Source organism: Emydura macquarii, unplaced genomic scaffold (assembly GCF_026122565.2).
Source record: "Emydura macquarii macquarii isolate MOO-44397 ecotype Brisbane River unplaced genomic scaffold, CSIRO-AGI_Emac_v2 contig_2156, whole genome shotgun sequence".
Taxonomy (NCBI): domain Eukaryota; kingdom Metazoa; phylum Chordata; order Testudines; family Chelidae; genus Emydura; species Emydura macquarii.
This window is the reverse complement of record NW_027132293.1, coordinates 60,878-83,082: the sequence shown is the minus strand read 5'-3', so window position 1 is coordinate 83,082 and position 22,205 is coordinate 60,878. Positions and strand designations below refer to the sequence as shown.

At 47.3% G+C, this 22,205-nt stretch overlaps 1 protein-coding gene across 1 annotated transcript; it reads left to right on the top strand.

Annotated features, from left to right (window-relative positions):
- Window positions 1–11,951: 11,951 nt before the first annotated feature.
- On the top strand, window positions 11,952–21,661 carry LOC137160160 (zinc finger protein 665-like). The gene is given in 5 exon segments (XM_067558607.1): window positions 11,952–12,811; window positions 15,805–15,931; window positions 16,543–16,647; window positions 17,003–18,602; window positions 18,604–21,661. Coding segments are annotated over 4 exon segments (1,989 nt in total). The 5' UTR covers window positions 11,952–12,811; the 3' UTR covers window positions 18,761–21,661.
- The last annotated feature ends 544 nt before the right edge of the window (window positions 21,662–22,205 follow it).

The following is a 22,205-nucleotide window of genomic DNA, read 5'->3' as shown; positions in this document are numbered from 1 at the left end:
GGTCCAAGGGCAGTAAGTTGTGATAGATGGAGGCATTCCCATCACAATTTGGTACCTCTTATCTTTCCCCATCTCCTGGTGCAGGAGTAACAAATTGTGATGGCTGGGGTTCATCTGTCATTGTTTCCCCACCTCTGCCTTTCCCCATCCTTTGGTCCAGGGATTGTAAATTCTGATGGATAGGGATATTCCCAACCCAGACGTATGTGCCGAAGTTTCTTTGTGACTCTAGCTCAGAGTCTCTATGATGTGGCCAGAACATGTAGCGCACATGCCTGACTTCTTCAGTTCTTGATTTTCCTTCTTTTCAAAGCACTTTTCAGTGTTGTCAGCAAAACCTTCACTCACAGCAGGCACATGCATCTTCTTGCATTGATCAGCCATTGATGTCACAGGGCTGTCTTAACCAGATAGACAGATAACATTTCCCCCTTGAGTGCTGATAGGCTCAGCTATCAGGTGAATAAACAGGGAATGACCTGCCATGTGGCTTGTTGACAATGGAAACATCCTGTACAGCTTCAGAAACAGATACAGATTATTCTTAGTAACTGCAACAGCCTATTCCTGGATGTTTCTGGACCCATTAGTCAGCCCTACACTCTGCATGTATACTGAGACACAACACCACTATGTTTTAAGGGAGCTGAAAATATTTTTGTTGCATTCTAATCACAGTCCGTCCTCACACCCTTGTGGATATCACAGCAATGGATTCAATACTATTACCATCATAATATAAGAAAGGTTTAAGAGACAATGCTGAGTTTGCAAGTAAAATTTTCCTGGGAGCACATAGTAACTGTGACCCGTCTGTGCCTAGGATAGCTCACCTGAAAATGCCATGGTCAGAGCAGGCTGCAAAAGGAGAGCAGATTCTCCCAAACTGGTGATTAGCGCAGCAGTTAAGATTCATCAGCCAGCCACAAACAGTGCTTCTGATCCCCCACACCAGTTATCAAAAAGCTACAACAAGAAATACACAGCCCTCTTTATTGCATTTCAGCCCCTGTCCCCCAATTAGCAACTAGGTCCAGTGAAGAGATAAGTTATTAAACTCTATGCTCTTTACCAAAAAGGTTCGTCTGATCCCCAAAGGGTCAGCCACAGTACCAGTTCAATATAAGTTTGGATCTTACCCAAAATACCACACTGCCAGCCAATCCTTTAGTAACTAAAATTAAAGGTTTATTATAAAAGGAAAGAAACAAACAAGGTGAGAGGTGTTACATGATTAAAGCAATCAGGTACATACAAATGATTTAAAAGTCCATATATATCAGGTTTTCATTAGAAATGTGGTGTTTGCAGTCTTGTATAGTCCCTCTGGTGTACATCCAGTATCTGCATGGATCTCAATCCTTTGTTACACAGCTTGAGGTGCAGATGATTTGATCCAGAGATAGGAAGCAGGAATGAAGACTGAAAATAACATGGATGTGTTGGTGCAGCTGCCTTTTATAATGGATTACCATGTGGCTTGTTTCAAACACAAGCACTCAGCACATGGCATGGAAAAAACCTTAGAGTCAGAGAGTCCCCTGTCCATAGGACATGTTCTTACATATCCTGGTGATTCACCAGGTGTAGCCCTGGCTTCTCTTTCCCTGGGCCCATCGTACCTGTTAGTTTCCTTAATGGGCCATTAAGCAGGCTAATACTGCTGCCATCCTGTCTGGGGTGCTGCCCAGAAACACAGCACAAGCTGAAATACAGATACATCAGACATACCCAGCACTTCCAATACAGATACGACACATACACACAAACATTGTCATTGTACTTAGCAGATTATAACCTAACAGTACCTGACATGGCCTATCATGTGAATTATTGTAATTTTCGCATATTGATGTTAAATAATCAGTGGCATACCATGGGTCTCTGGCACCCGGGGCCAAACCTGCATTTGGGGCCCTCCCCAGGCCTCACACGCCCTCCCTCTGTGCAGGGCAGGAGGGGTCCCCAGCTCCCACAAGACATACCACTACACAGCTGCCCCAGGGAGGGCAGGGGTCTGTACCTGTGTGTGGGGGGGGAGGGATGGGATGCCACTTACCTTCTCCTACCTGGGGCAGCAGAGCCGACCCTTCACAATGCACGGGGGAGTTGTACTTACTTACTGCACAGCACCCCACCGCCTACCTCTCCCACTCCAGCCTGCACCTGTTCAGACAGGGCAGCCTCACTCTCCTGAGCTTCCAACAGCCCCCACCCCCTGTGCATCATGAAGCACCTGGGGACCTACCCCCCCTCAGTACACCACTGTAAATAATATGATAAATGGTGCCCCTAATCCAGCCAGCATCACATTCATATAACCTTTAAACAGCAGAGCATCCACAGGAACACTACCAATCCCCACTCCCTCTAGCTGTCTGGCATCCCATACCCCTGCTTATCAAGTTCAGTTAAGCTAACGGTGACCCACTCAGGCAGAGCAGACTGAGCTCAGTTCTGCTGCCCTTTGCTCATACAAGAAGGAGAACGACATTTCATTATGTGAAATGAATTTGTAAAGTGATTTGTAACCCGACACCAGCCAAAGCTGATCACTTTGACAACCCAGCTCTGTCTGCTGGACACCTGTGCAGGGTGGGTGTGTTCATGTAAATACAGTTTGGTCCTGAAGCCTCCCCCCAGCTCACTCAGCAGGGGGAGCTTGTTCAGACTCCACTTACATCTATAGACTGAAACAAACAACTAGAATACATAACTTACACCCTCCCTTACAGGTGTCATGACATCTGTTTGTTACCTCCCTTGTTCTTAGTATATGGTACAAAACATCCCTACTCATTGTCTGTCAAACCATCCTATCTTGTACTAGCTTGGGATGTATCTGTACTAGCAGGAATATATTTATGTAAATCTTTAGTGCCTAGTACACTAGCAACAACTTTGCCAAGTTCACGTACTAGGCAGTGAACTTGTAAGCACCTGCTTCAATGCATGGCCTGACTTTGGGTCACAGCCTCTGCTTCAAACCTCACATCCTGCAGCAGGCCTGGTGCTCCAGGCTTTTTAATCACTCTGCTACACCCCCATTGTTAACTCACAGACTGGGATCTGCTATTAGTGTGCTCAGGAATTGACACGACTCTCGTTCGATAATGACAGAAAGGCTTTAATTACTATACTTATAAACATATAAAATGAGCCCCCAAACCAAAAGTCCAGTATATTTTAGCTGCAAAAGCAATTATCCTCACCAATGCAGGCAAGAGGCGGTGATGGTTTCTTAGCAGCTTCCCCGAGAGCCTGGATCCGTGGTCTCAGAAAGTAGCTGGGCAAGATGGTAGTTCTTCTCAGTTTCTTGTCAAGAGTGATTCTTCTTCTCTTGAAGCTTGCCTGCTTGCTATTTCCATTGCTTCTCTTTTATATTCTTAAATCCAATGTTTTTCAAAGCATTTTGGTAATTTACATGAGTAAACACAGGAATTCCAGAAAACAATACAAGAGGGAGAGACCCATGTGCTTTAATTAGTTAAAAGGTGCTAGCCACCTAGATGTGTTGTTTAGTTTCAGTGTTCCACCCCTCAAACAAAGGGATATTGGGGTTGTTGTGATTAAATTGAGCAATACCTGGGGTGGCATCCAGCCATTAGCTTTGATCCTAAGGTATTTTGAGAGGTCTGGTGCCGTGGAGGTCTAGCACGCCCTGCATTTAACACATTTCTGTTTACTGCATACATGAGTTACTCCCAGAGGATAAATTCATTAGGGAAAATAGTCCAGACAGAGAGGCAATTAATAAACAGTTATCTTAATGAAATACCAGACATACTTTGAGAATAGAAAGACAGCATGGGTGTGTTGCAATGAGAAACAATCACCCCTTTTCAAAAGAGACTCCAGTCACCATTTCACATATTCTGCAATATGCACTTATTAATTTTGTAGTTTAATTTTATAAGTAGGCCCATCTTAGCTGAAATTTCACGGTCTACAGTCCCCGGCTTGATGCCCATAAGGCATTTATGTGGCATCACCTAGACATTCCAGCATTACCATTAAGGCAGGTAGAGTCACTACCTCCGAGGTTACATCTTCTCACTGGACATGCTTGGGTGCCTGCATTTATAAAGAGAGCACGTAGGTCTTCTTCACGGGCACAGGACTCGATCCATAAGAACAGCTATCGGGTCCTACATACGAGAATACATTGTATTATCGTGAACAATACGCCAATCCTCAAAACCATCACAATGGGGTGTAACGCCAAATTTAGAATGCTAGTGGCAGTTGGAGGCCATCCGAAAAGGGTTTTCCACATGCAGTGCTGCATGGTATCTTTTGCTTCGTCTAATAAATGGATAATGGATTTGCTCACACGTTGCACAGTAATAACAGGGCGGTTTGCTGAAGTTTGAACTTCTTGAACCTTGTTATATAAATCTGGGTGGTGAATTAGTTTCTGCAGCTCATCTGAAGACATTCCTAATTGGACATCATTTAAATCAGTCTTATTAAAAAAAATGAAATCCCCAAGTGAAAGATTGTTGGTCAAGCGTTTGTCTATTAAAGTTAAAATCACATCCTAAAATTTCTACAACATTACAAAAACAGTTAGAACTTTCATTTAAAACAACATTTTGTGAATTGATTATTAATACATTACATGTAGTTCAAAGACACACACGCACACCCTTCCCCAATATAAATGATAACACTTTGATTTGAATACTCCTTATACATAGAGTATTGACATTCTGCTTGATCATTACTTAAGCATACATCTTTATAATACAAAACATAACCAGGACACATATATGCATGTTGGTTAATTTTTTTTTCCAGCAATCTTGTACTTTAACTGCCCATTGGGAAGATACAATAGGCATGAGGACAGTTTGATTAATGGTAATACCCAGGGGCACTAGTGGGCTAGCTATCAAGACTTGCTGTGGCTTATATTCAAGGATGGCAAGACTTTATATTTGGGTGGTGGAAGTACAGCACAGCACTGACATTCTTGGTAATTGAAGGGTAGACCCTGGCTAAAAACTACTCCTCTGCATTGTCCCTTCTGGATAGTCCCCTGTATGGTGGATATATGTGTCACCAGCAACACGATAATAATGAAACACAACATCTTGGCAGCACCTGAAAAACACAACATACAGCACGGGGCCTAACAGACCCGATTAGTAAACAAAATAAAGAAAACAATTTTAACTGCCTTTCCATTCCTTTAGCTGTGAGGAGTGGAACCACTTCTGAATTTTCTTTTTTGCAGTTCGTATTTCCACTTGGTATACAGTGGGGCTAGCTTTGTTGATGATGTACACTGGACCTTTCCAGATGGGAGCGGTACATGACTCTATCCCCAACACTCCACTCTTTAGGTCTCAGTAGTGGGCCTAATTGCGTGTCCATTTTTTGTTGATTCTGCTTTAAAGCCACTGCAATCTGCTTGTGAGTTGCAGAAATTGTTTGTAACAGATCCCTGATCCACGTGTCATTTAAGACGTGTGGCTGCAGCGAGTCTGGGATCGTGTCTCCCAACCACCACTGTTCAGGCATTTTCATTTTTCGACCGGTGAAGGCTTCATGCACGGAGAAACCATGAGCAGCTACAGAGCCTCGCACAGCCATTAATATGAGAGGGAGTTTTTCATCCCAGTCTTTTCCTTCCTGCTCGGACACCTTTTTCAGTGCTAATTTTAGTGTCCGGTTAGTTCTTTCTACCTGTCCTGAGGACTGTGGGTGGTGTGCGATATGAAATCGCTGCTTGATCTTCAGGGTTTCACATAGAATTTGAACACATTTACCAGTAAAGTGGGAACCCTGGTCAGAGTCAATTTCATCAAGTAAGCCGAATCGGGAAAATATTTCATTTATTAATACCTTGACAGTAGTCATGGCATCATTTTTCCGAGTGGGGATTGCCTCAACCCATTTAGTGAAAGCATCCACAATCACAAGGCAGTATTTGAATCCTTTTTTACTGCGGGGCAGTTCTATGTGATCAATTTGCAATCTATGCCAAGGTCCTTTAATAGGCTGGTGTCCTAGGGGCCCTTTTGTCAACTGTGTGTCTGGGTTGTTTGCAACGCATGGTAAACAGTTATAGATAAAATGCTCCACATCTTCTCTTATGCTGGGCCACCATCCTGCTGCCTCTAATCGTTCAAGCATCTTTTTGACCCCGAAGTGCCCATCCCGATGAGCTAGTTCAATCATTTCTTTCCATACTCCCTGAGGAACTACCCACACGGCATTATTCTCTTTTTCCTTTTTAGCTAATACCAGGCCCGTAGTATCCCTCCAAATTTCCCAATTTCTGTGCTTGCCCTGCTTTGCCAATTTTTTAATTTGGGCATCAGCGTCCTGCAATGTTTTTAAGTCAGGAGCCTTTACATTCTGGTTGCGAATAGCAGCCACAGGTGGACAATCGCTTGGGACAGTCCATATTGAGCCCGTCTTGGCTCCCACCTTTGCCAATTCGTCTGCTTGTGCATTATATCGGGCACTGAAACTTTGGTCTTTCTGGTGCCCTTTTACCTTTCCAAGCTCTGTACGCCCGGTTCTCTGCTCTGCCAGCTTCCAAACATAATGTAATTTCCTTGTGTGCACAACTGGTTTACCATCTGAAGTTTTCCAGCCTCGTGTCTCCCATAAAGGGATCCAGTCTAGCAATGCCTTTATAACCCAATCTGAGTCTGAAAATATAACCGCATTCTGTGATTGTTCAGTGTGCTCTAATGCAGCTGCCACAGCCACTACTTCTGCAGCCTGAGCTGAGTGGGGTTCACATTTGCCCTGTATCTTTTGATTTGTTTTAGGGTTTATGACTCCAAATCCTGTGTATGCCTGGCCCTTATCATAAAAGCAAGATCCATCTACGAACCAAACCCAGAAATGCTCTGGCACCTGGTCTGGCCGATACATGCAATTGACAAAGGGAGTCAATTTCTCCACTGTTATCAAGGGCATAGGGCATTCGTGGTTGCCTGCAGTTTTATCGCTCTTGTCCCCCTCATTATCCCCTCTTTCTATAGGTTGTGCCGTAAGGGCAAAAGGAACAAGGCAAGGGTGAGGGATTTTTTCAGCAGTAATGTTTTTATTTACCAGCGTTAGCATCCAGTGTGCTAAGCATGGATTGGAAATGCGACCCTCATTAACCTTTCCAGACAGAACAAATTTGATGGGTGTATGACTGGTACGCAGCACTATTGGGCTGGATCCTATGAGATACTCCCAATGCTGTAGTGGCCATACTAGAGCGAGCACTTCCTTTTCACAAAGGGTGTAAGATTTTTCTGTATTTGTCAGCACTCGGGAGGCATAAGCAACTGGTCGGGGTTTTGTGCCGTGATCTTGCAGGAGTACTGCACCTAAGCTGTGGTCAGTGACAGCAAGTCGCAGCTCGAAAGGTAACTGGCCGTCGATATGCCAGCGCTGGGGCCTGAGTTAAGGCTTGTCGTAGTGCATTAAAGGCCGACTGCTGCTCTGGACTCCACTTCCATTCCTCCCTGTTTTTAAGCAAATAATATAGGGGAGAGGCCAATTCTGCATAGTTTTCAATGAAGTCTCGGGAAAAACCTGTGAGTCCCAGAAATGAACGGAGGGTGGTGACATCAGTCGGAGTTGGGAGTTTATTAATTAGCTCAATGCGTTGACGGTCTGGGCTCCTACCATCCTGACCTAAACAAACCCCAAGATACTGGACCTGCTGGAGAACTAACTGTGCCTTTTCAGGGTTTACTTTGAAACCAGTGTCATGAATAATTTGCAACACCTTCTGAGTTCTGTTTAAACACTCAGAACGTGAGTATGCTGTGACTAGTATGTCATCAATATGGGAAATAACGTGAGGCTGATCCTCAGGAGGAAGGTGGTCCCACATTTTGATGACATGGGCATGGCAGATGGCAGGAGAATTTTTAAAACCCTGTGGAACCCAGGTAAAATTAAATTGTCTTCCTTTGAAGGTGAAGGCAAATTTATACCAGGAGTCAGGGTCTAAGGGAATTGCAAAAAATGCATTGGATAAGTCTAAAACAGAAAACCATTTTGCACCACCAGCTATGGAAGCCATAACCTCTGGGTATTTGGCTACTACCGGTGCTCGATTAGGGGTGGATTTATTAAGAGCTCGGAAATCAACAGTCAAGCGCCAGGTTTTCCCATCTGCCTTTTGAACTGGCCAGATAGGGCTGTTATTAGAGCTGGCTTTTTCTACTAGAATTCCTTGCTTAAGCAAACTTTTGACAGTCTCTTCTATGCTCGGCTCAGCTGCCGCTGAGGTGGGGGGTCAAATCCTGTTACTTTTTCTAGGGCATTACTTTTCCCACAAGCTAATTTTGATTGAGCCCAGACCCCTTGGACAGTGTTGGCCATATTATGGACATCATGCGGCCATTCAGGTTGTTTTAAAATTTCAGGAGCTTTAAGGGCTGAGCAGTGATGTACTGCATGGATAAAAACAGTTTCTGGCTCTTGTTCTTTAATGCTGTATCCAGGCTGTACATATAAGGTTGAATTGGAGAAGTCTACAATGGCACAAAGGTCTCTTAATATATTTGTCCCTAGGATCCCTGTTCCTCCTAATGGGGTTAGGGCAAACTCGGCTCTGTTTACAGCCGTAGGGGTCGGCTCTCCGACCCAAAATTGCAGAGGGTGGGAAATGTGAGCAGCGGTTGCCTGGCCATTAAATCCCTCGAGAGTTATGACTCGGGGGCTTTGAAGTCGGGAAGTTTGGAGTCCCTCATAGCTTAAAATGGAGAGAGATGCACCCGAATCCAATAACATCTGTTGCTGCCTCAGTTTCCCTAGAGAGCTTGGGTCTTTCCAAAAGACCTGCACCTCAGGCCGTCCCCACTGATCGTATGTTATGGGTGCAAGGATATTTGAGAGACAGACCAGAGAAACCGGGCTGGCCTAATACTCAGTATGAGTAGGGGCATTTGGTGGGGTACTATCAGCACTGCCCTGTAGGCTGCGCTCTCGCTCTTGGTGTCCAGCCAGGCGGCGGAGGAGTTCATGCGTGGGTAACCCATGGATGGTGTCTCGGGATTCATATTGTCGCCATACCTCTGTTCTGACAGAGTCAAGAGTGTCAATTCTTGATCCGTCTCGGTCAGCTGTGTGGGGATATCCTCGCCCACGGCCACCGCGATGGGCAGCAACCTTCCCTTTAGGCTTTCGACTAAGAGCCATTGCAGAGGTTGCATTATACGCATCACAAAGTCGTGTCTTTATTTCGGCTAGGGTGATTTGGGCTGGAAAGTTAACTGCCACTAGCCGCATTTCATGATTTAAAGCCTGCAACACTGCTGTTTTAAAATCAGTGGTATCGTAGTTAAACTGTTGTCCCTGAGCTGGGGTAGGAATAATTCCTGACAGGCGACCTAAAAGTTTTTTCTTTTCAATGAAAAACTCTGGAGGCTCTCCAAGATTTTGTTTTTCGGAGTAAAATAAGTCCAACATATTATCTCCTGGGCGGAGATACTGGATGAGTCGCTTTAAAGCGTCCATGTGAGTGGTGATGGCTCCGAGTTTAAGGTCATTAGGGAGTCCAGCATAGTTAGAAGGGTGCATGGTTTCCCTAAATAAAGCTGGCAGGTCGAACTGGTAATGAAAAGTGGGCATATTATGGACTGCTGTAATCCAGTCCAAAACAGTGGAGCTATTTAAGGGTCCGAGAGTTTTAGCAAGTACAGCTGCTTGTGCAGGTGTCATTGGGGTATTCTCTACCCGTGTATGGGTGCCAGTAATTTCATTTTGGGCATTTAGAATTTGTGTGGTATGGGCAGTGACAGGTGCCATAGGTACATTATTGGATATTAACGCAGGGCACATTGGCAGTGGCGGGGAATTGTGATCTGTGTTTATCAGACACATAGTGGCTGGAGGATCTGGACTGTACGGGGGTGGGTATAGTTCTGCATCCTTGTTAAAAGAGCCGCAAATTATTTCAGGATGGACTGCTGAAATGATACCTCTAGAGGCTTTTAATTCCTCCTTAAGGGCAGAAATCTGTTGATTGCACTTGGAATGATCAGAACCCTGATGCTGTGCCTGACGGTTTTGCTCTAGCACTTGCCTAATTCCCCCTTCTGCTTCCTCTGTTTTAGATTTCCAATAATCTATCTCCACTTTCATTCCCTCAGCCTGTCTTTCTACCTCCTTTCGTTTTTCTCCCTCCTCTTTAGCAGTGTTAATCAATCCAAGGTTCTGGGCAGTAAGCATTTGAGCATTAGTTTTCCAATTTTCTGCCTCTTTTTTCACAACCACAACCTCTAGTTCATGGTTTTCAACCTCAGTCTGCAACCGAACAACTTCTTTATGCAATGCCTGACACACTTGGAACATTCCCTGTATCAAAGCCTTTTTCTTGTCCTTTTTGCCAAATTTTGGCTTAATTGCCATGGCAAGGACTTCCCATTGCAAACACAGATGTCTCCATGCCATGGGGCCAGCGAATTGGTCAGTCCCCCAAGGACCTTTATCCAAATTTTCTTTCTGTACAAATTGTTTCATCACAGTTCCCATGAATGAATCGACCTGTGCTGACATTGTTAAGCAAATTTATCAGCCTCTTTAGTAACCTTCACGGGCTACACCTATCCTTCACCCCCTGCGGAGGCTAGGTAGGGCCCCTGAGTGTAGGTTGTGAACCTTTCCCCTCAGGTCTAAATACTCGAACTGTATCTGAGTGCGGGGAGCTACCCCACGCCTGCTCAGATACTGGCTCACAACAACAAACAGCAACAACTTTTTCCCAAGCGTTTCTTTCATCAATTCGCACACTCTCCCAGTGGTGCCTCCAATTTGTTAACTCACAGACTGGGATCTGTTATTAGTGTGCTCAGAAATTGACACAACTCTCGTTCGATAATGACAGAAAGGCTTTAATTACTATACTTATAAACATATAAAATGAGCCCCCAAACCAAAAGTCCAGTATATTTTAGCTGCAAAAGCAATTATCCTCACCAATGCAGGCAAGAGGCGGTGATGGTTTCTTAGCAGCTTCCCCCGAGAGCCTGGATCCGTGGTCTCAGAAAGTAGCTGGGCAAGATGGTAGTTCTTCTCAGTTTCTTGTCAAGAGTGATTCTTCTTCTCTTGAAGCTTGCCTGCTTGCTATTTCCATTGCTTCTCTTTTATATTCTTAAATCCAATGTTTTTCAAAGCATTTTGGTAATTTACATGAGTAAACACAGGAATTCCAGAAAACAATGCAAGAGGGAGAGACCCATGTGCTTTAATTAGTTAAAAGGTGCTAGCCACCTAGATTTGTTGTTTAGTTTCAGTGTTCCACCCTTCAAACAAAGGGGTATTGGGGTTGTTGTGATTAAATTGAGCAATACCTGGGGTGGCATCCAGCCATTAGCTTTGATCCTAAGGTATTTTGAGAGGTCTGGAGCCATGGAGGTCTAGCACACCCTGCATTTAACACATTTCTGTTTACTGCATACATGAGTTACTCCCAGAGGATAAATTCATTAGGGAAAATGGTCCAGACAAGAGAGGCAATTAATAAACAGTTATCTTAATGAAATACCAGACATACTTTGAGAATAGAAAGACAGCATAGGTGTGTTGCAATGAGAAACAATCACCCCTTTTCAAAAGGGACTCCAGCCACCATTTCACATATTCTGCAATATGCACTTATTAATTTGGTAGTTTAATTTTATAAGTAGGCCCATATTAGCTGAAATTTCACGGTCTACACCCACCTGTGGTGATTACTCATGGCAGTGGTGTAGTTCTCCTCCCAAACTAAGGGAATCTTACTTTATTCAGTAATTAGAGAGAGTTTATATCAGCATTTGGCAATTAAGAGAAAATGAAGAAACATCTGAGAAGATTTACACAAATTGGCTAAACAGACAGGAACAAAGCAAAATCTGAAAGGATTCATATCAAGTGGGTATTTAAAGGAGAAACAAGCAATCTTTGTGCAGAGATTATATTAGTAATCCATCAACAGAGTAGAAAGCAATCAACATTGGAGGGGGTGTAATAGAATTCAGTCAGTGAATAAAAGGGGGCAGCACTATTTGATTATTGGAGAGAAAGCCATAAGATTGGAGGGTATAAATCTGTTGAAGTGAGATGTAAATTACATTCTCATGGTGTTTTAAAGTCCTATGGCCCTAACTCCCAGGGGGGAAATTACATTCCTTTGTCTAGGGAGGGGTGGGGTGTCACCCAGGAACGTGTCCCCAGCTGCTCCAGGCTCTGGGGCATGGCCCATGGGCAGCCTCTAGGGCCAAGGCTCATCATCCTCTTGTCCTTGATGATATTAGGGATGCTCTGGAACAAGGCCCAGTCTCCACAGAACCGCCCTTTCTTCCCCCCTCCCCGGATCTGAACCTCTTCTTTCCGCCCAGTGACACGGGGCTTCTCTGCACGATGCCCCCTCCATGCGAGAAGCGGCCTGTGTCTAGGGGACAAGGGGCCCCCAGGAGGCAGGTCTGGAGCAGGGAGGCTGCAATGAAAGCCTTGATCGCTAGGACCCAGGAGCCGCTGGGATGTGGCTCTGGTGGGGCGGGACGCGAGCGATCGCTGCTGGGGTCCCACCAGCAGGGAGGAAGTGAATCGCTTTCGCTGCCGGGCGGCGCTGCGCTGCGCAGGGAGTGACTCACTCTGGGGGCGCCGTGGCGAGCCCACGTTCCTTGCAAGATCTCTGCCGCTGGGGGGTGCCCGGATCCCGGCTTCAGCCGGGGGCGGTGAATATCGGGGGGTAACGGTCCCGCTGCCCCCCCAGGAGCCTCCCCCAGTGCGGAGACCGCAGGACCCCCTCGCCGGGACCCGGCCCCTGCTCCCTCCCAGCGGGGCACCGTGTGGAGGGAAGGTGAGAGAGACCGTCCCATCCTCCCCGCCCCCATCGGTGTCTGTCTCCCGGCTACACCCTGGCTGCAGGGGGAGGGTTTGCGTCCCCCCAGGCTGCTCCCAGCGGAGCTGGCTGCGAGTCCCCCCGTGCCCAGAGAAGCTGCCGCCAGCTCCCATTGTTTGCAGGGCGGGTGATGATCGTCCAGCCCCGCCGTGGCGAGGCTTAGGACAGCGACTCGTGTGTGTGGGTGGGGGGAGACCGTGGGAGCCGAGGTCACGTTCCCATCCGCCTCCGTCCCTGACTCTGTTGGTGTGAACGGAGGACTCAGGGTGCTCAGTGAGATCTGCTGACACCGCCTGTCCCTGCCCCACTCTGCCCCCCGCCCCCTTGGCAGACAAGGAGCTCCCCTCCCTCCCGGCTGTTCCTGGGGGTTAAAGGGGAAATGGGAGGGGCAGAATCTGGGCAGAGGCAGGGCAAATTGCATGCCCAGGAGGCTCCAACAGCTGGAGGCAGAGGAAGGAGAAGGGGCTCAGGAGTAAAAGCAGGGCCTGGCCTGGGGGTAGGAGCTGGGGATGAAAACGGGGCACAGGCGCTGCTAGACATGGCAGAGGGGAACCCAAAGACAGGGAGGAGCAGAGGGGATACATGTTCCCCCAGATGGGGAAGCTAGCTGCAGTGCTTACAAAATTGGGGAGGGGCAGAGAGGCTTTTCCTCCCCACTTTCCCAGGACCTTTGCTCTCATTTCCTGGGGGGGAGGGGAGGGGGGCTGTGTTTTTAAAGGCACAGTGCATCCCAGTGCCTGGAGAGGGCCCCTCTTGTATGTGCTCAGTGTGGCCCATGTCAAGTGGCTATGTGATGATTTCAGCCTTCGTTCTTAAAGAAAAAGTAAGTTTCTAGCCCCCAGGGCTGCGGAGAAAGCTTCACCATCTGACCCCAGTGCCCGGAAAGGATCAAAGAGCAGACAGCAAATAAAAGAGAAAACCAAAACTCTTCTTTTTACATAATCTCATGATTTTAAAGCCAATCTCATGACTTTTGTTGAGCCTGACTCATGATTTTTGAACGTTTGGGGTTGGCAATATTGGATCCCAGGGCCTCGGCTGCTGCCGCTGGGCACCCCAGAGCCTGGCTGCAGACAGGAGAGGTTTCCTATTGAAGGAATTAACATTCCTGGTGCTGCCCGAGAGATGCTACCAGTGCAGAGACACCAGCCTGTCCCGGACACCCCTTACTGGGAACCAGAGCCCTGCTCCCAGGGAGGACCCCATGTGAAGAGAAGGTGAGACCTGCCCACCATCATCATCCCCCCTCCCCCTCCAAGGGAGCAATGCTTCTTATTGCAGCCTGTGTGCAGGGAAGGAGGATGTCCCAGGCGGCTCCCAGCTGGGCTGGCTGCCATGCCCTGCATTGTGCAGAGGGAAGCTGACTGCCAGCTCCCATTCTTTGCAGGGAGTGTGAGGGATTTGGGGTGGGACAGTGACACCTGGGGAGCCGAGGGGCGCAGGAGCCAGAAGAGGGCTGAGTGAAGAGGGGCTGAGGCCTCTGAGAGCTAGAGGGCATTGAGGGGTGAACAGGGAAGTGGGAATGGGGAAGAGGAGGGTAAACAGGGACAGGATGTGGAGCTGCTGAAGGGAGGCTGAGGGAATACCCAGGAATCAGGGAGCAGGGGAAGAATTCTGGGGCTCACGGGAACAAAACTGGGATAGAAGGAAACTCTGAGTGGGGGGATACAGGGAAGAAAAGGGAGGTGTGGGGAGGCTGGAGGAGGAATATGAGTGCAAGTGGAGACTGGCTGCAGAAGGGGAGCCAGAGGACAGAAGGATGGTGAGAGATGCAATGGCAGCTCCCTCAGCCCATGATGTAGGAGATGGTTAGGGGGCTGCCCCCACCCAGCAGCCAGTGGGGAACCTTTTCCCCTAGAAACGGTCAAACAAGGATTGGGGGTAGGTGGGCAGGGGACTTCCCCCTCAGGGCTCAGAATGTACAAGGCAAATAGCCTCCCCCCGCCCCAACACACACACATCCTGCACCCAATTTGGTCTTCAATTTTTTTCCCCCAGACAATCTCATGATTTTTTTTGGAGATTTTTACAAGCTTTCAGAAGAAGTCCCCATTATGCTGTCAGTTTCCAACATGTGTGAGACTGATTGTATGACATCATTATTTCTGACTCAAGCATTTCTGTCTTCATCTGTGTTTTGGTTAAATGAAATTTTGCCTTGACTTTGTTCTCTTCTAACAAGATGTATATATGAGATATATATGTATATATAATCCGTTCCAACAGATTTCTTTTCTCATTTATTCATTGAAGCTAGTGAGGATTCAGTAAAGGGAAAAGAAACCTTTGTTATTTCCAGTTTGTATTTTAACCAAGCACCATAAAGTCACCCATGGTCAGTTGTTCATATTGAAGAATCTTTGTCCTCACTTTATCAGACTTCAGTGCAATTGTGACGCCTTCAATGGCCTCCATTCTGCTTCTGCCAGAAGAAACTCGTGGCTTGAGGTGGTCACGTCCTGACACGCTCAGCACCCAGCTCAGTGCTCGCTGCTCACTGTGGCAGCAGACTGGGCCGGTGGCACCACCAGGATGTACTGTGCTGTAGACAGATTAGCCTGCACCCCTGGCAGAACTGGCCTCTGAATCTAAACCTGCCATAGGCAGCCAGGAGGGGTGAAGAGAAAGAAAAGCTCTGGGGTGGGTAGGGACACAGTGAAATGCAAAGGGAAGGTGCTGGGATTCCTGTCCCTGTTCCCTGCACAGAGCTCTGCTTCCCACATCAGCCTGTGGGGGTGTGGTAAATAGGAAGACCCTGCCCTCCTCTGGCTGCTGGGAGGGACAAGTTGCTCTCATCTTCCCTCTGTTCCCTGGAGCCTCCTGGCTACTCAAGGTGGGGGGATTCTGCTCCTCTGGCCCACCCAGAGCTGTCCTAGTTTTGTGCTTCCCCTATGAACAGTGGGATTGTGGCTGGGCAGCAGGTACTGAGTGGGGAGCGCCTGTTGTTTCAGATGCCGGTGACCTTCGAGGATGTGGCTGTGTATTTCACCGAGGGGCAGGGGGCTCTGCTGGACCCCGGTCAGAGAGCCCTCTACAGGGATGTCATGCAGGAGAATTATGAGACTGTGGCCTCGCTGGGTAAGGATTCGTGTCTTCTCAGCTACATGAAGCCATGGGGCCTGCATTTCTGAGTCTGGTCAGGTTCTTCCCTGGTCAGTTAGATTAGAGGGGAATGGGTTGCATATTCTACAGCTCCAGTGTGAGAGAGCAATTCACCTCCATACCCCTCCAACGGGATAGGGGAGTCATGAACGAAATGGACATGCTAATTCATTCCCTTTTCTCCAGTTTACATGGGAAGAGAAGCAGTGTATTATCCTATCTGCATTCATTCTCTCTCACACACAGGATCTCTGTTCCCCTCCCTTCCTGGGACCAGCTCCATCTGTGGGAGGGCTCTGGGCTCTGAAGGTTTAGACATAGGCAGAGGTTTAACACCAGAGCTGTGTGTGCTTCAGCAAGTCACCCAGAGCGCACAGATCCTGAAAACTCATAGTGAGGGTGTGACAACTGCCCCCTCCCCGGACATCTGCCTCTCCCACACGGGGCTCCATGTTCCCATGTGTTCAGATCCCACAGCCTGCCACCAAATCATGGGGTCAGCTTAAACTGAAGATGTGTCGTTTGTGACAAATACTCCACCAATCCTCAGTGCACTCTGCTCATGCCTGATTTAACCCCCTAAGCAGGACTCCCCATTCCCAAACCCAACCTGCTCAGCCAGCTGGAAGCAGGGGAAGAACCGTGGGTCCAGGCTGCTGAGGAAAAGAAGATCCCAAGAGACACCCGCACAGGTGAGGAGTCTGACACTGACACAAAAAGTATTTGGCTAATAAAGGAAAAAGCTGAAAATCCTTAAAATGTGGTGTGAGCACCCTCAGTCTTTCTCATTTCACCCGGTCAGGCTGTGGTCAGCAGGTGTTGTATCATCATAGCAGATATTGCTCATGGCTTCCCACCCACCTGTTACTTGTCAGGATTTTTTCCCCGACTTCACTTCCCTGTGAATATTTGGATGAGATGTGAAAGCAGAATTCAATTTCTCAGTCTCCCCAAAAGTGATGGTGTTGTGTTTTCCCTCTTTGCTATCCCCTTTCTGTCCTTTCTACCAGCCCAGGCAGTGACTCCTGGATTCTCTCTCTCCCGCAGCAGGCGATGAGACAATAAGTGAGAATGAGGTGGAGAATCCACAGCAGGATGGTCCAAAGCAAGTGGAATTGCAGGAGTCTTCTATGGGACAAGCTGAAGGGAAATTTTCCCAGTGCTTGAAACAGAGAAAAGCCTGGAGTGACTGGCACAGGTCAGAGAGGAAGCTGGGAAACCACCCAAGGAAGAAAGTGGATGAATCCATTGAATTTGGGGGAGGAGGCAAGGATCCCAAGGAAACCGCAGCCCAGCAGACAAATCCCAAGGTAAAGAAACGCTATAAATGCTTGCACTGCGGGAAAAGCTTCAGTCAGCGCTCTGTCCTTATTAACCATGAGAGAATCCACACAGGACAGAGACCCTATAAATGCTTGGACTGTGATAAAAGCTTCAATCGGAGCTCAAATCTTATTACCCATCAGAGACTGCACACAGGAGAGAGACCATATAAATGCCTTCAGTGTGGGAAAAGTTTCAGTGTATCATCAGCCCTTACTATACATCAGAGAACCCACACAGGCGAGAAACCCTATAAATGCTTGGACTGTGGAAAAAGCTTTAATTGGCGCTCAAATCTTGTTACCCATCGGAGACTGCACACAGGAGAGAGACCCTATAAATGCTTGGAGTGTGGGAAAAGCTTCTGTCAGCGCTCAGGCTTTATTAGACATAGGCGAATCCACATGGGAGAAAGACCCTATAAGTGCTTGGACTGTGGGAAAAGCTTCTATCACCGCTCAGGCTTTATTAACCACAGGAGAATCCACACAGGAGAGAGCCCATATAAATGCTTGGACTGTGGGAAAAGCTTTAGTCAGCACTCAGTCCTTATTGCCCATGGGAGAACCCACACAGGAGAGAGACCATATAAATGCCTTGAGTGTGGGAAAAGTTTCAGTGCACCATCAGCTCTTGTTATACATCAGAGAATCCACACAGGAGAGAAACCCTTTAAGTGTTTGGACTGCGGGAAAAGCTTCAATCAGAGCTCAAATCTTATTACCCATCGGAGACTGCACACAGGAGAGAAACCCTATAAATGCTTTGAGTGTGGGAAAAGTTTCAGTGCACCATCAGCCCTTATTGTACATCAGAGAACCCATACAGGAGAGAAACCCTATAAATGCTTGGACTGTGGGAAAAGCTTCAGTCAGCGCTCGCGCCTTATTAGTCATGGAAGAATCCACACAGGTGAGAGACCCTATAAGTGCCTTGAGTGTGGGAAAAGTTTCAGTCGGCGCTCAGGCCTTATTAGCCATGGGAGAATCCATACAGGAGAGGGGCCATATCAATGCTTGGACTGTGGGAAAAGATTCAGTGTACCATCAGCCCTTCTTATACATCAGAGAACTCACACGGGAGAGAAACCCTATAAATGTTTGGACTGTGGGAAAAGCTTCAGTCGGCGCTCACATCTTGTTAGCCATGGGAGAATCCACACAGGAGAGAGACCCTATAAGTGCCTGTACTGTGGGAAAAGTTTCAGAGAGAGCTCAAACCTTAATAAACATCAGACAATCCACACAAGAGAGAAACCCCATAAATGGTTGGATGATGGGAAAAGTTTCAGTCCCAACTCATACCTTCCTAAACATCGGAGAATGCGCAGGGGACAGAATCTATAAATGCCTCGACTGTGGAAAAAGTTTCATTGGACGACCAAACCTTGCTTCACATCAGACAATTCACACGAGAGAGAGAACCCATAAATGCTGGCATTGTGGGAAAAACTTAAGTAACTTCAGGAAAGATTCAGTCTGAGCTGACATGTTATACCACATCGGATAATTCACAGAAGAAAGTTTGAATGTGGGGGACGCTTCATTTGTTGCTCACATGGCATCAATCATCAGCTGATCCACAAGAGGAAAAGCCTCTCAGATGTCCTTAGCAAGGAAAACGCATCCGTTGGAGCTAACACCACACTGGACATCAGACTATGCCACACAGGAGAGAAATTCTCCCAGTGCCCTGGCTAGGGCTGGCCATAGTAAAAACTCCATTTCCTAATTGCCACACACATCCATGGCATTTGGCTCTCAGGTATCCAGCTGCCCATCTCTGGGAGCAGGTTCCAGCAACAGCTGACCCTGAGCTGATCAGTGACCATCTGACTTGGTCTGGTCTAAGCAAACACCAAGCAGAGGAGAAGCCCCGAACAGCCCCTCCTCCCTGCTCTAGCCCTGGCTGCTGAACTGATGGGCCTGCCTCCTGCTGGGGGAAGGGGGAGAGAAACTCCTCCAGAAGCTCCCTCTGCCTGGATGAAGTTCAACCCTCTACCCGCTGTTCCCAGACATGATGCCCCTTGCATGGAGACTAGGACTGAGATACTGGGGCCAGGCCCCACATTCACTCTGGACCCCTGTCTCCACCCCACATTTTCCAGCAGCATCTGGGTTGGGCTCCCCCACTTACCTGCAGTTGGTCCCTGGGGCCTGGCAACTCTTCCCCTCCCTGAATCCCCTAAGGTTCTGGGGGATGAATGTGAAGGGACCAGGAGGGATGGGTTTTGGGAGGACACGGGGGGAGGGCGGAGGGGATTGAATGGTTTGGTTTGGTGGATGTCAGAAGCAGAGGGTGCTGGGTGCTAGGGAAATCAAATGTTCGGTATCATGGGACAAGATAGGAGAGTATGGGGAAAAGAGATGCTGCCTGTTACTGCTCACCCCCTCTGCCCCTTTTCTATGTCCCCTCTGCATTGAGAAAGCACCACTGTGAGGGACTGATTTCCACAGGACTTTTGTTGGATCCCACTTCTGTCTCCACAGTATCAGCCTCAAAGACTGTCTCTATGGTGGCAAAAGTTGTTGGGATTAGCTAGCAAATATCTTCTGATGCCCCTGTCAGCTCCTGCCCCACTCTTCCTAGTCTAGACTGACCCAAAACATGATATATTCTGATGCTCCTCCCATTAGCAGAGTGATTGTTAGAGTCATTGAGTTCCCCTTTTGGGGATAGATTGTCTCATACCCAGATAATCTCACATCACTCCAGGTTATGTCATAAAACATTTAGTTTTTGTACATTGATTCCCCTAGAGAGCAGAATTAAATATATTCTAAAAGTGTTGGAGCAGGGATAGGGAAATGTGGTGTTTTGGGTTCTGTGCTATTTGCGGGTGATGGGGGGAGTTGGAGGGATTCCCTCTTCCTCCCGTCACTGTCACTCCACCCCATTACAGCAGCCTCTATCTGAGCCCTGGAGAGTTTATCCGCTCCCCATTCTACCCTCCAGCTGCCTGCATGGCACTTGCCACAATGTTCTTTGCTCTCCATGCTGAGGAATCACACTCTGATCTCTTTAATCCTAAATCAGACTCCTGTGGGCTAGGGATGAAAGTGTCCCAGGCCTGGGGGGGGAATTCAAATGAACCCCAAAGGTCTGTTTGAACTTTCTCAGCTTATTTCCCCTATTTCCATCTCTTGGTAAAGTAGCCTCTGTGCTTTTTCCAGCCAAGTCCAGAACATTTGTGGATGGGCAGATTTTGGCTTTAGTTTATTTTTTTTTAATTTATTTTTTTTCTTTCATTATGACAATGCTAAAACTTTGCAAATGACATAATGAAATAATGAGGTGCTGAGTACAGGAGGTTTGTCCAGGTCAGAAAAACAGAGACATTTGTTTTCCTTCATTTGGGAGTTATGATTCTGCGGGATTTCACTTTATGAACTTGAAAGTTTTGTTGCCCACCTTTTGGTTTTTCTCTTCTTGAAGGCCGTTTGGTCACGTACTTTGATATTAGTTTAGTTTGACAGGATGTAGCACAGCTTTATTGAGGAATTTGAGACAAAAAAAGTCCTTTTTAATTTAATTTTAACCTTTACCCTTTGTCATAAGATTTTTGTGTTGTTTTAATGATGAAAATGATCAATATCTCTCAGCAGGAACATGAGGAGGAGTGCTAAATTCACACACTGAAAAGTAGAAACTGACCAGGGCATGGATTTCCTGCCTGATCCCTAAGTCAGAGATGTGAGATAATCAGGAAGGGGGGAGCGTGGGAGGTGAGGGGAAGCTGGGAAACTGCAGACTTTCTCTTGAGAGCCAGACAGCTGAGGCTGAGAACTGTGAATTTGCTGCACCAATGCCAGAGAGAGACAGGAATTGCCCTGTGAGTGTTTGGTGAAGCCATTCCTGAAATCTGAAGAGCTACAAAGGATGCCCCAAGAGACATGATGAGGGGAGGGGGCAGCATCTCCCGATTGCTGAGAGGACAAGGCTGGGCAGAGACAAGAAGGAAGCTGGCAAGTCACCAGGCCTGGGGCAGCCTGGAAGCCAGGCTGATCCCCATCACTGAGACCAGAGGGAGAGGAGGAGCCTGACAGCCTAGCTGGTCACCCCCACCCCATTCACCGCAGTGTCTTGTGTGGGGATGACCGGAACTTTCTCTCACCCCACACTGCATCCTTCTAATCTCAGCTCCTTGGATTCCTTGCCCCCGGAGTGTTTGCTTTTGTGACTGGGGCCCAGCATGTCTCATGGAGGCTCTGCACTTTTCTATCAGTTTGTAAATGCTGCTCTGTTGCTGGTGCATGGGGGATTTGGGCACAGCGATGTGCTGGGCTGGGGATGAAAAGGAACATGCTGAGCTGGGCTGAGGGTAGGGAAAAGTGTCTATCTTTGTTTATCCTTTGACATAATAAAGTAGAATTTAGTTTCTCACAGTGTGTCCTTTGTTTTGCATTAAATACCCACCAGACTCAGTGGAGGTTAAAAGTAAAAGCAAAGCAAACATGGTTTGGTATGGAAATGCACAGTGAGTCACCCATACAGCTTCACCTCTGCCCTGTCATGGGCTCAACTGCAGGCAGTATGCTCACAAATTTTATATATATGACTAAAGTGATTCTGATCTCTGAGCTGGGTTTCAGCCCAAGACCCACACTCTCAACATTACCACCTGTAATTTTAGCTCAGACCCATTTAAATCAATGGGGCTATTGGCAATAGTAAAATTAAACATCAGAATAAGGTTTTGCAGGACTGGCAGTTAGATTTCTAGGTTTGGGAGTCTGTTGATACTCAGCCTGTTCCTCATACTGCAGCTTTCCTCAAATGTATTCTTTTATGGCTACAAAATAATTGTCTTATGATTATTTGTAAAGCAGCAGCATCCAGAGGCTCCACAGGAGACTACAGTCATACTGTGCTAGGTACTGTATTTACACATCATGAGAGACAGCACCTAAGGGTGAGAGAAACAGAT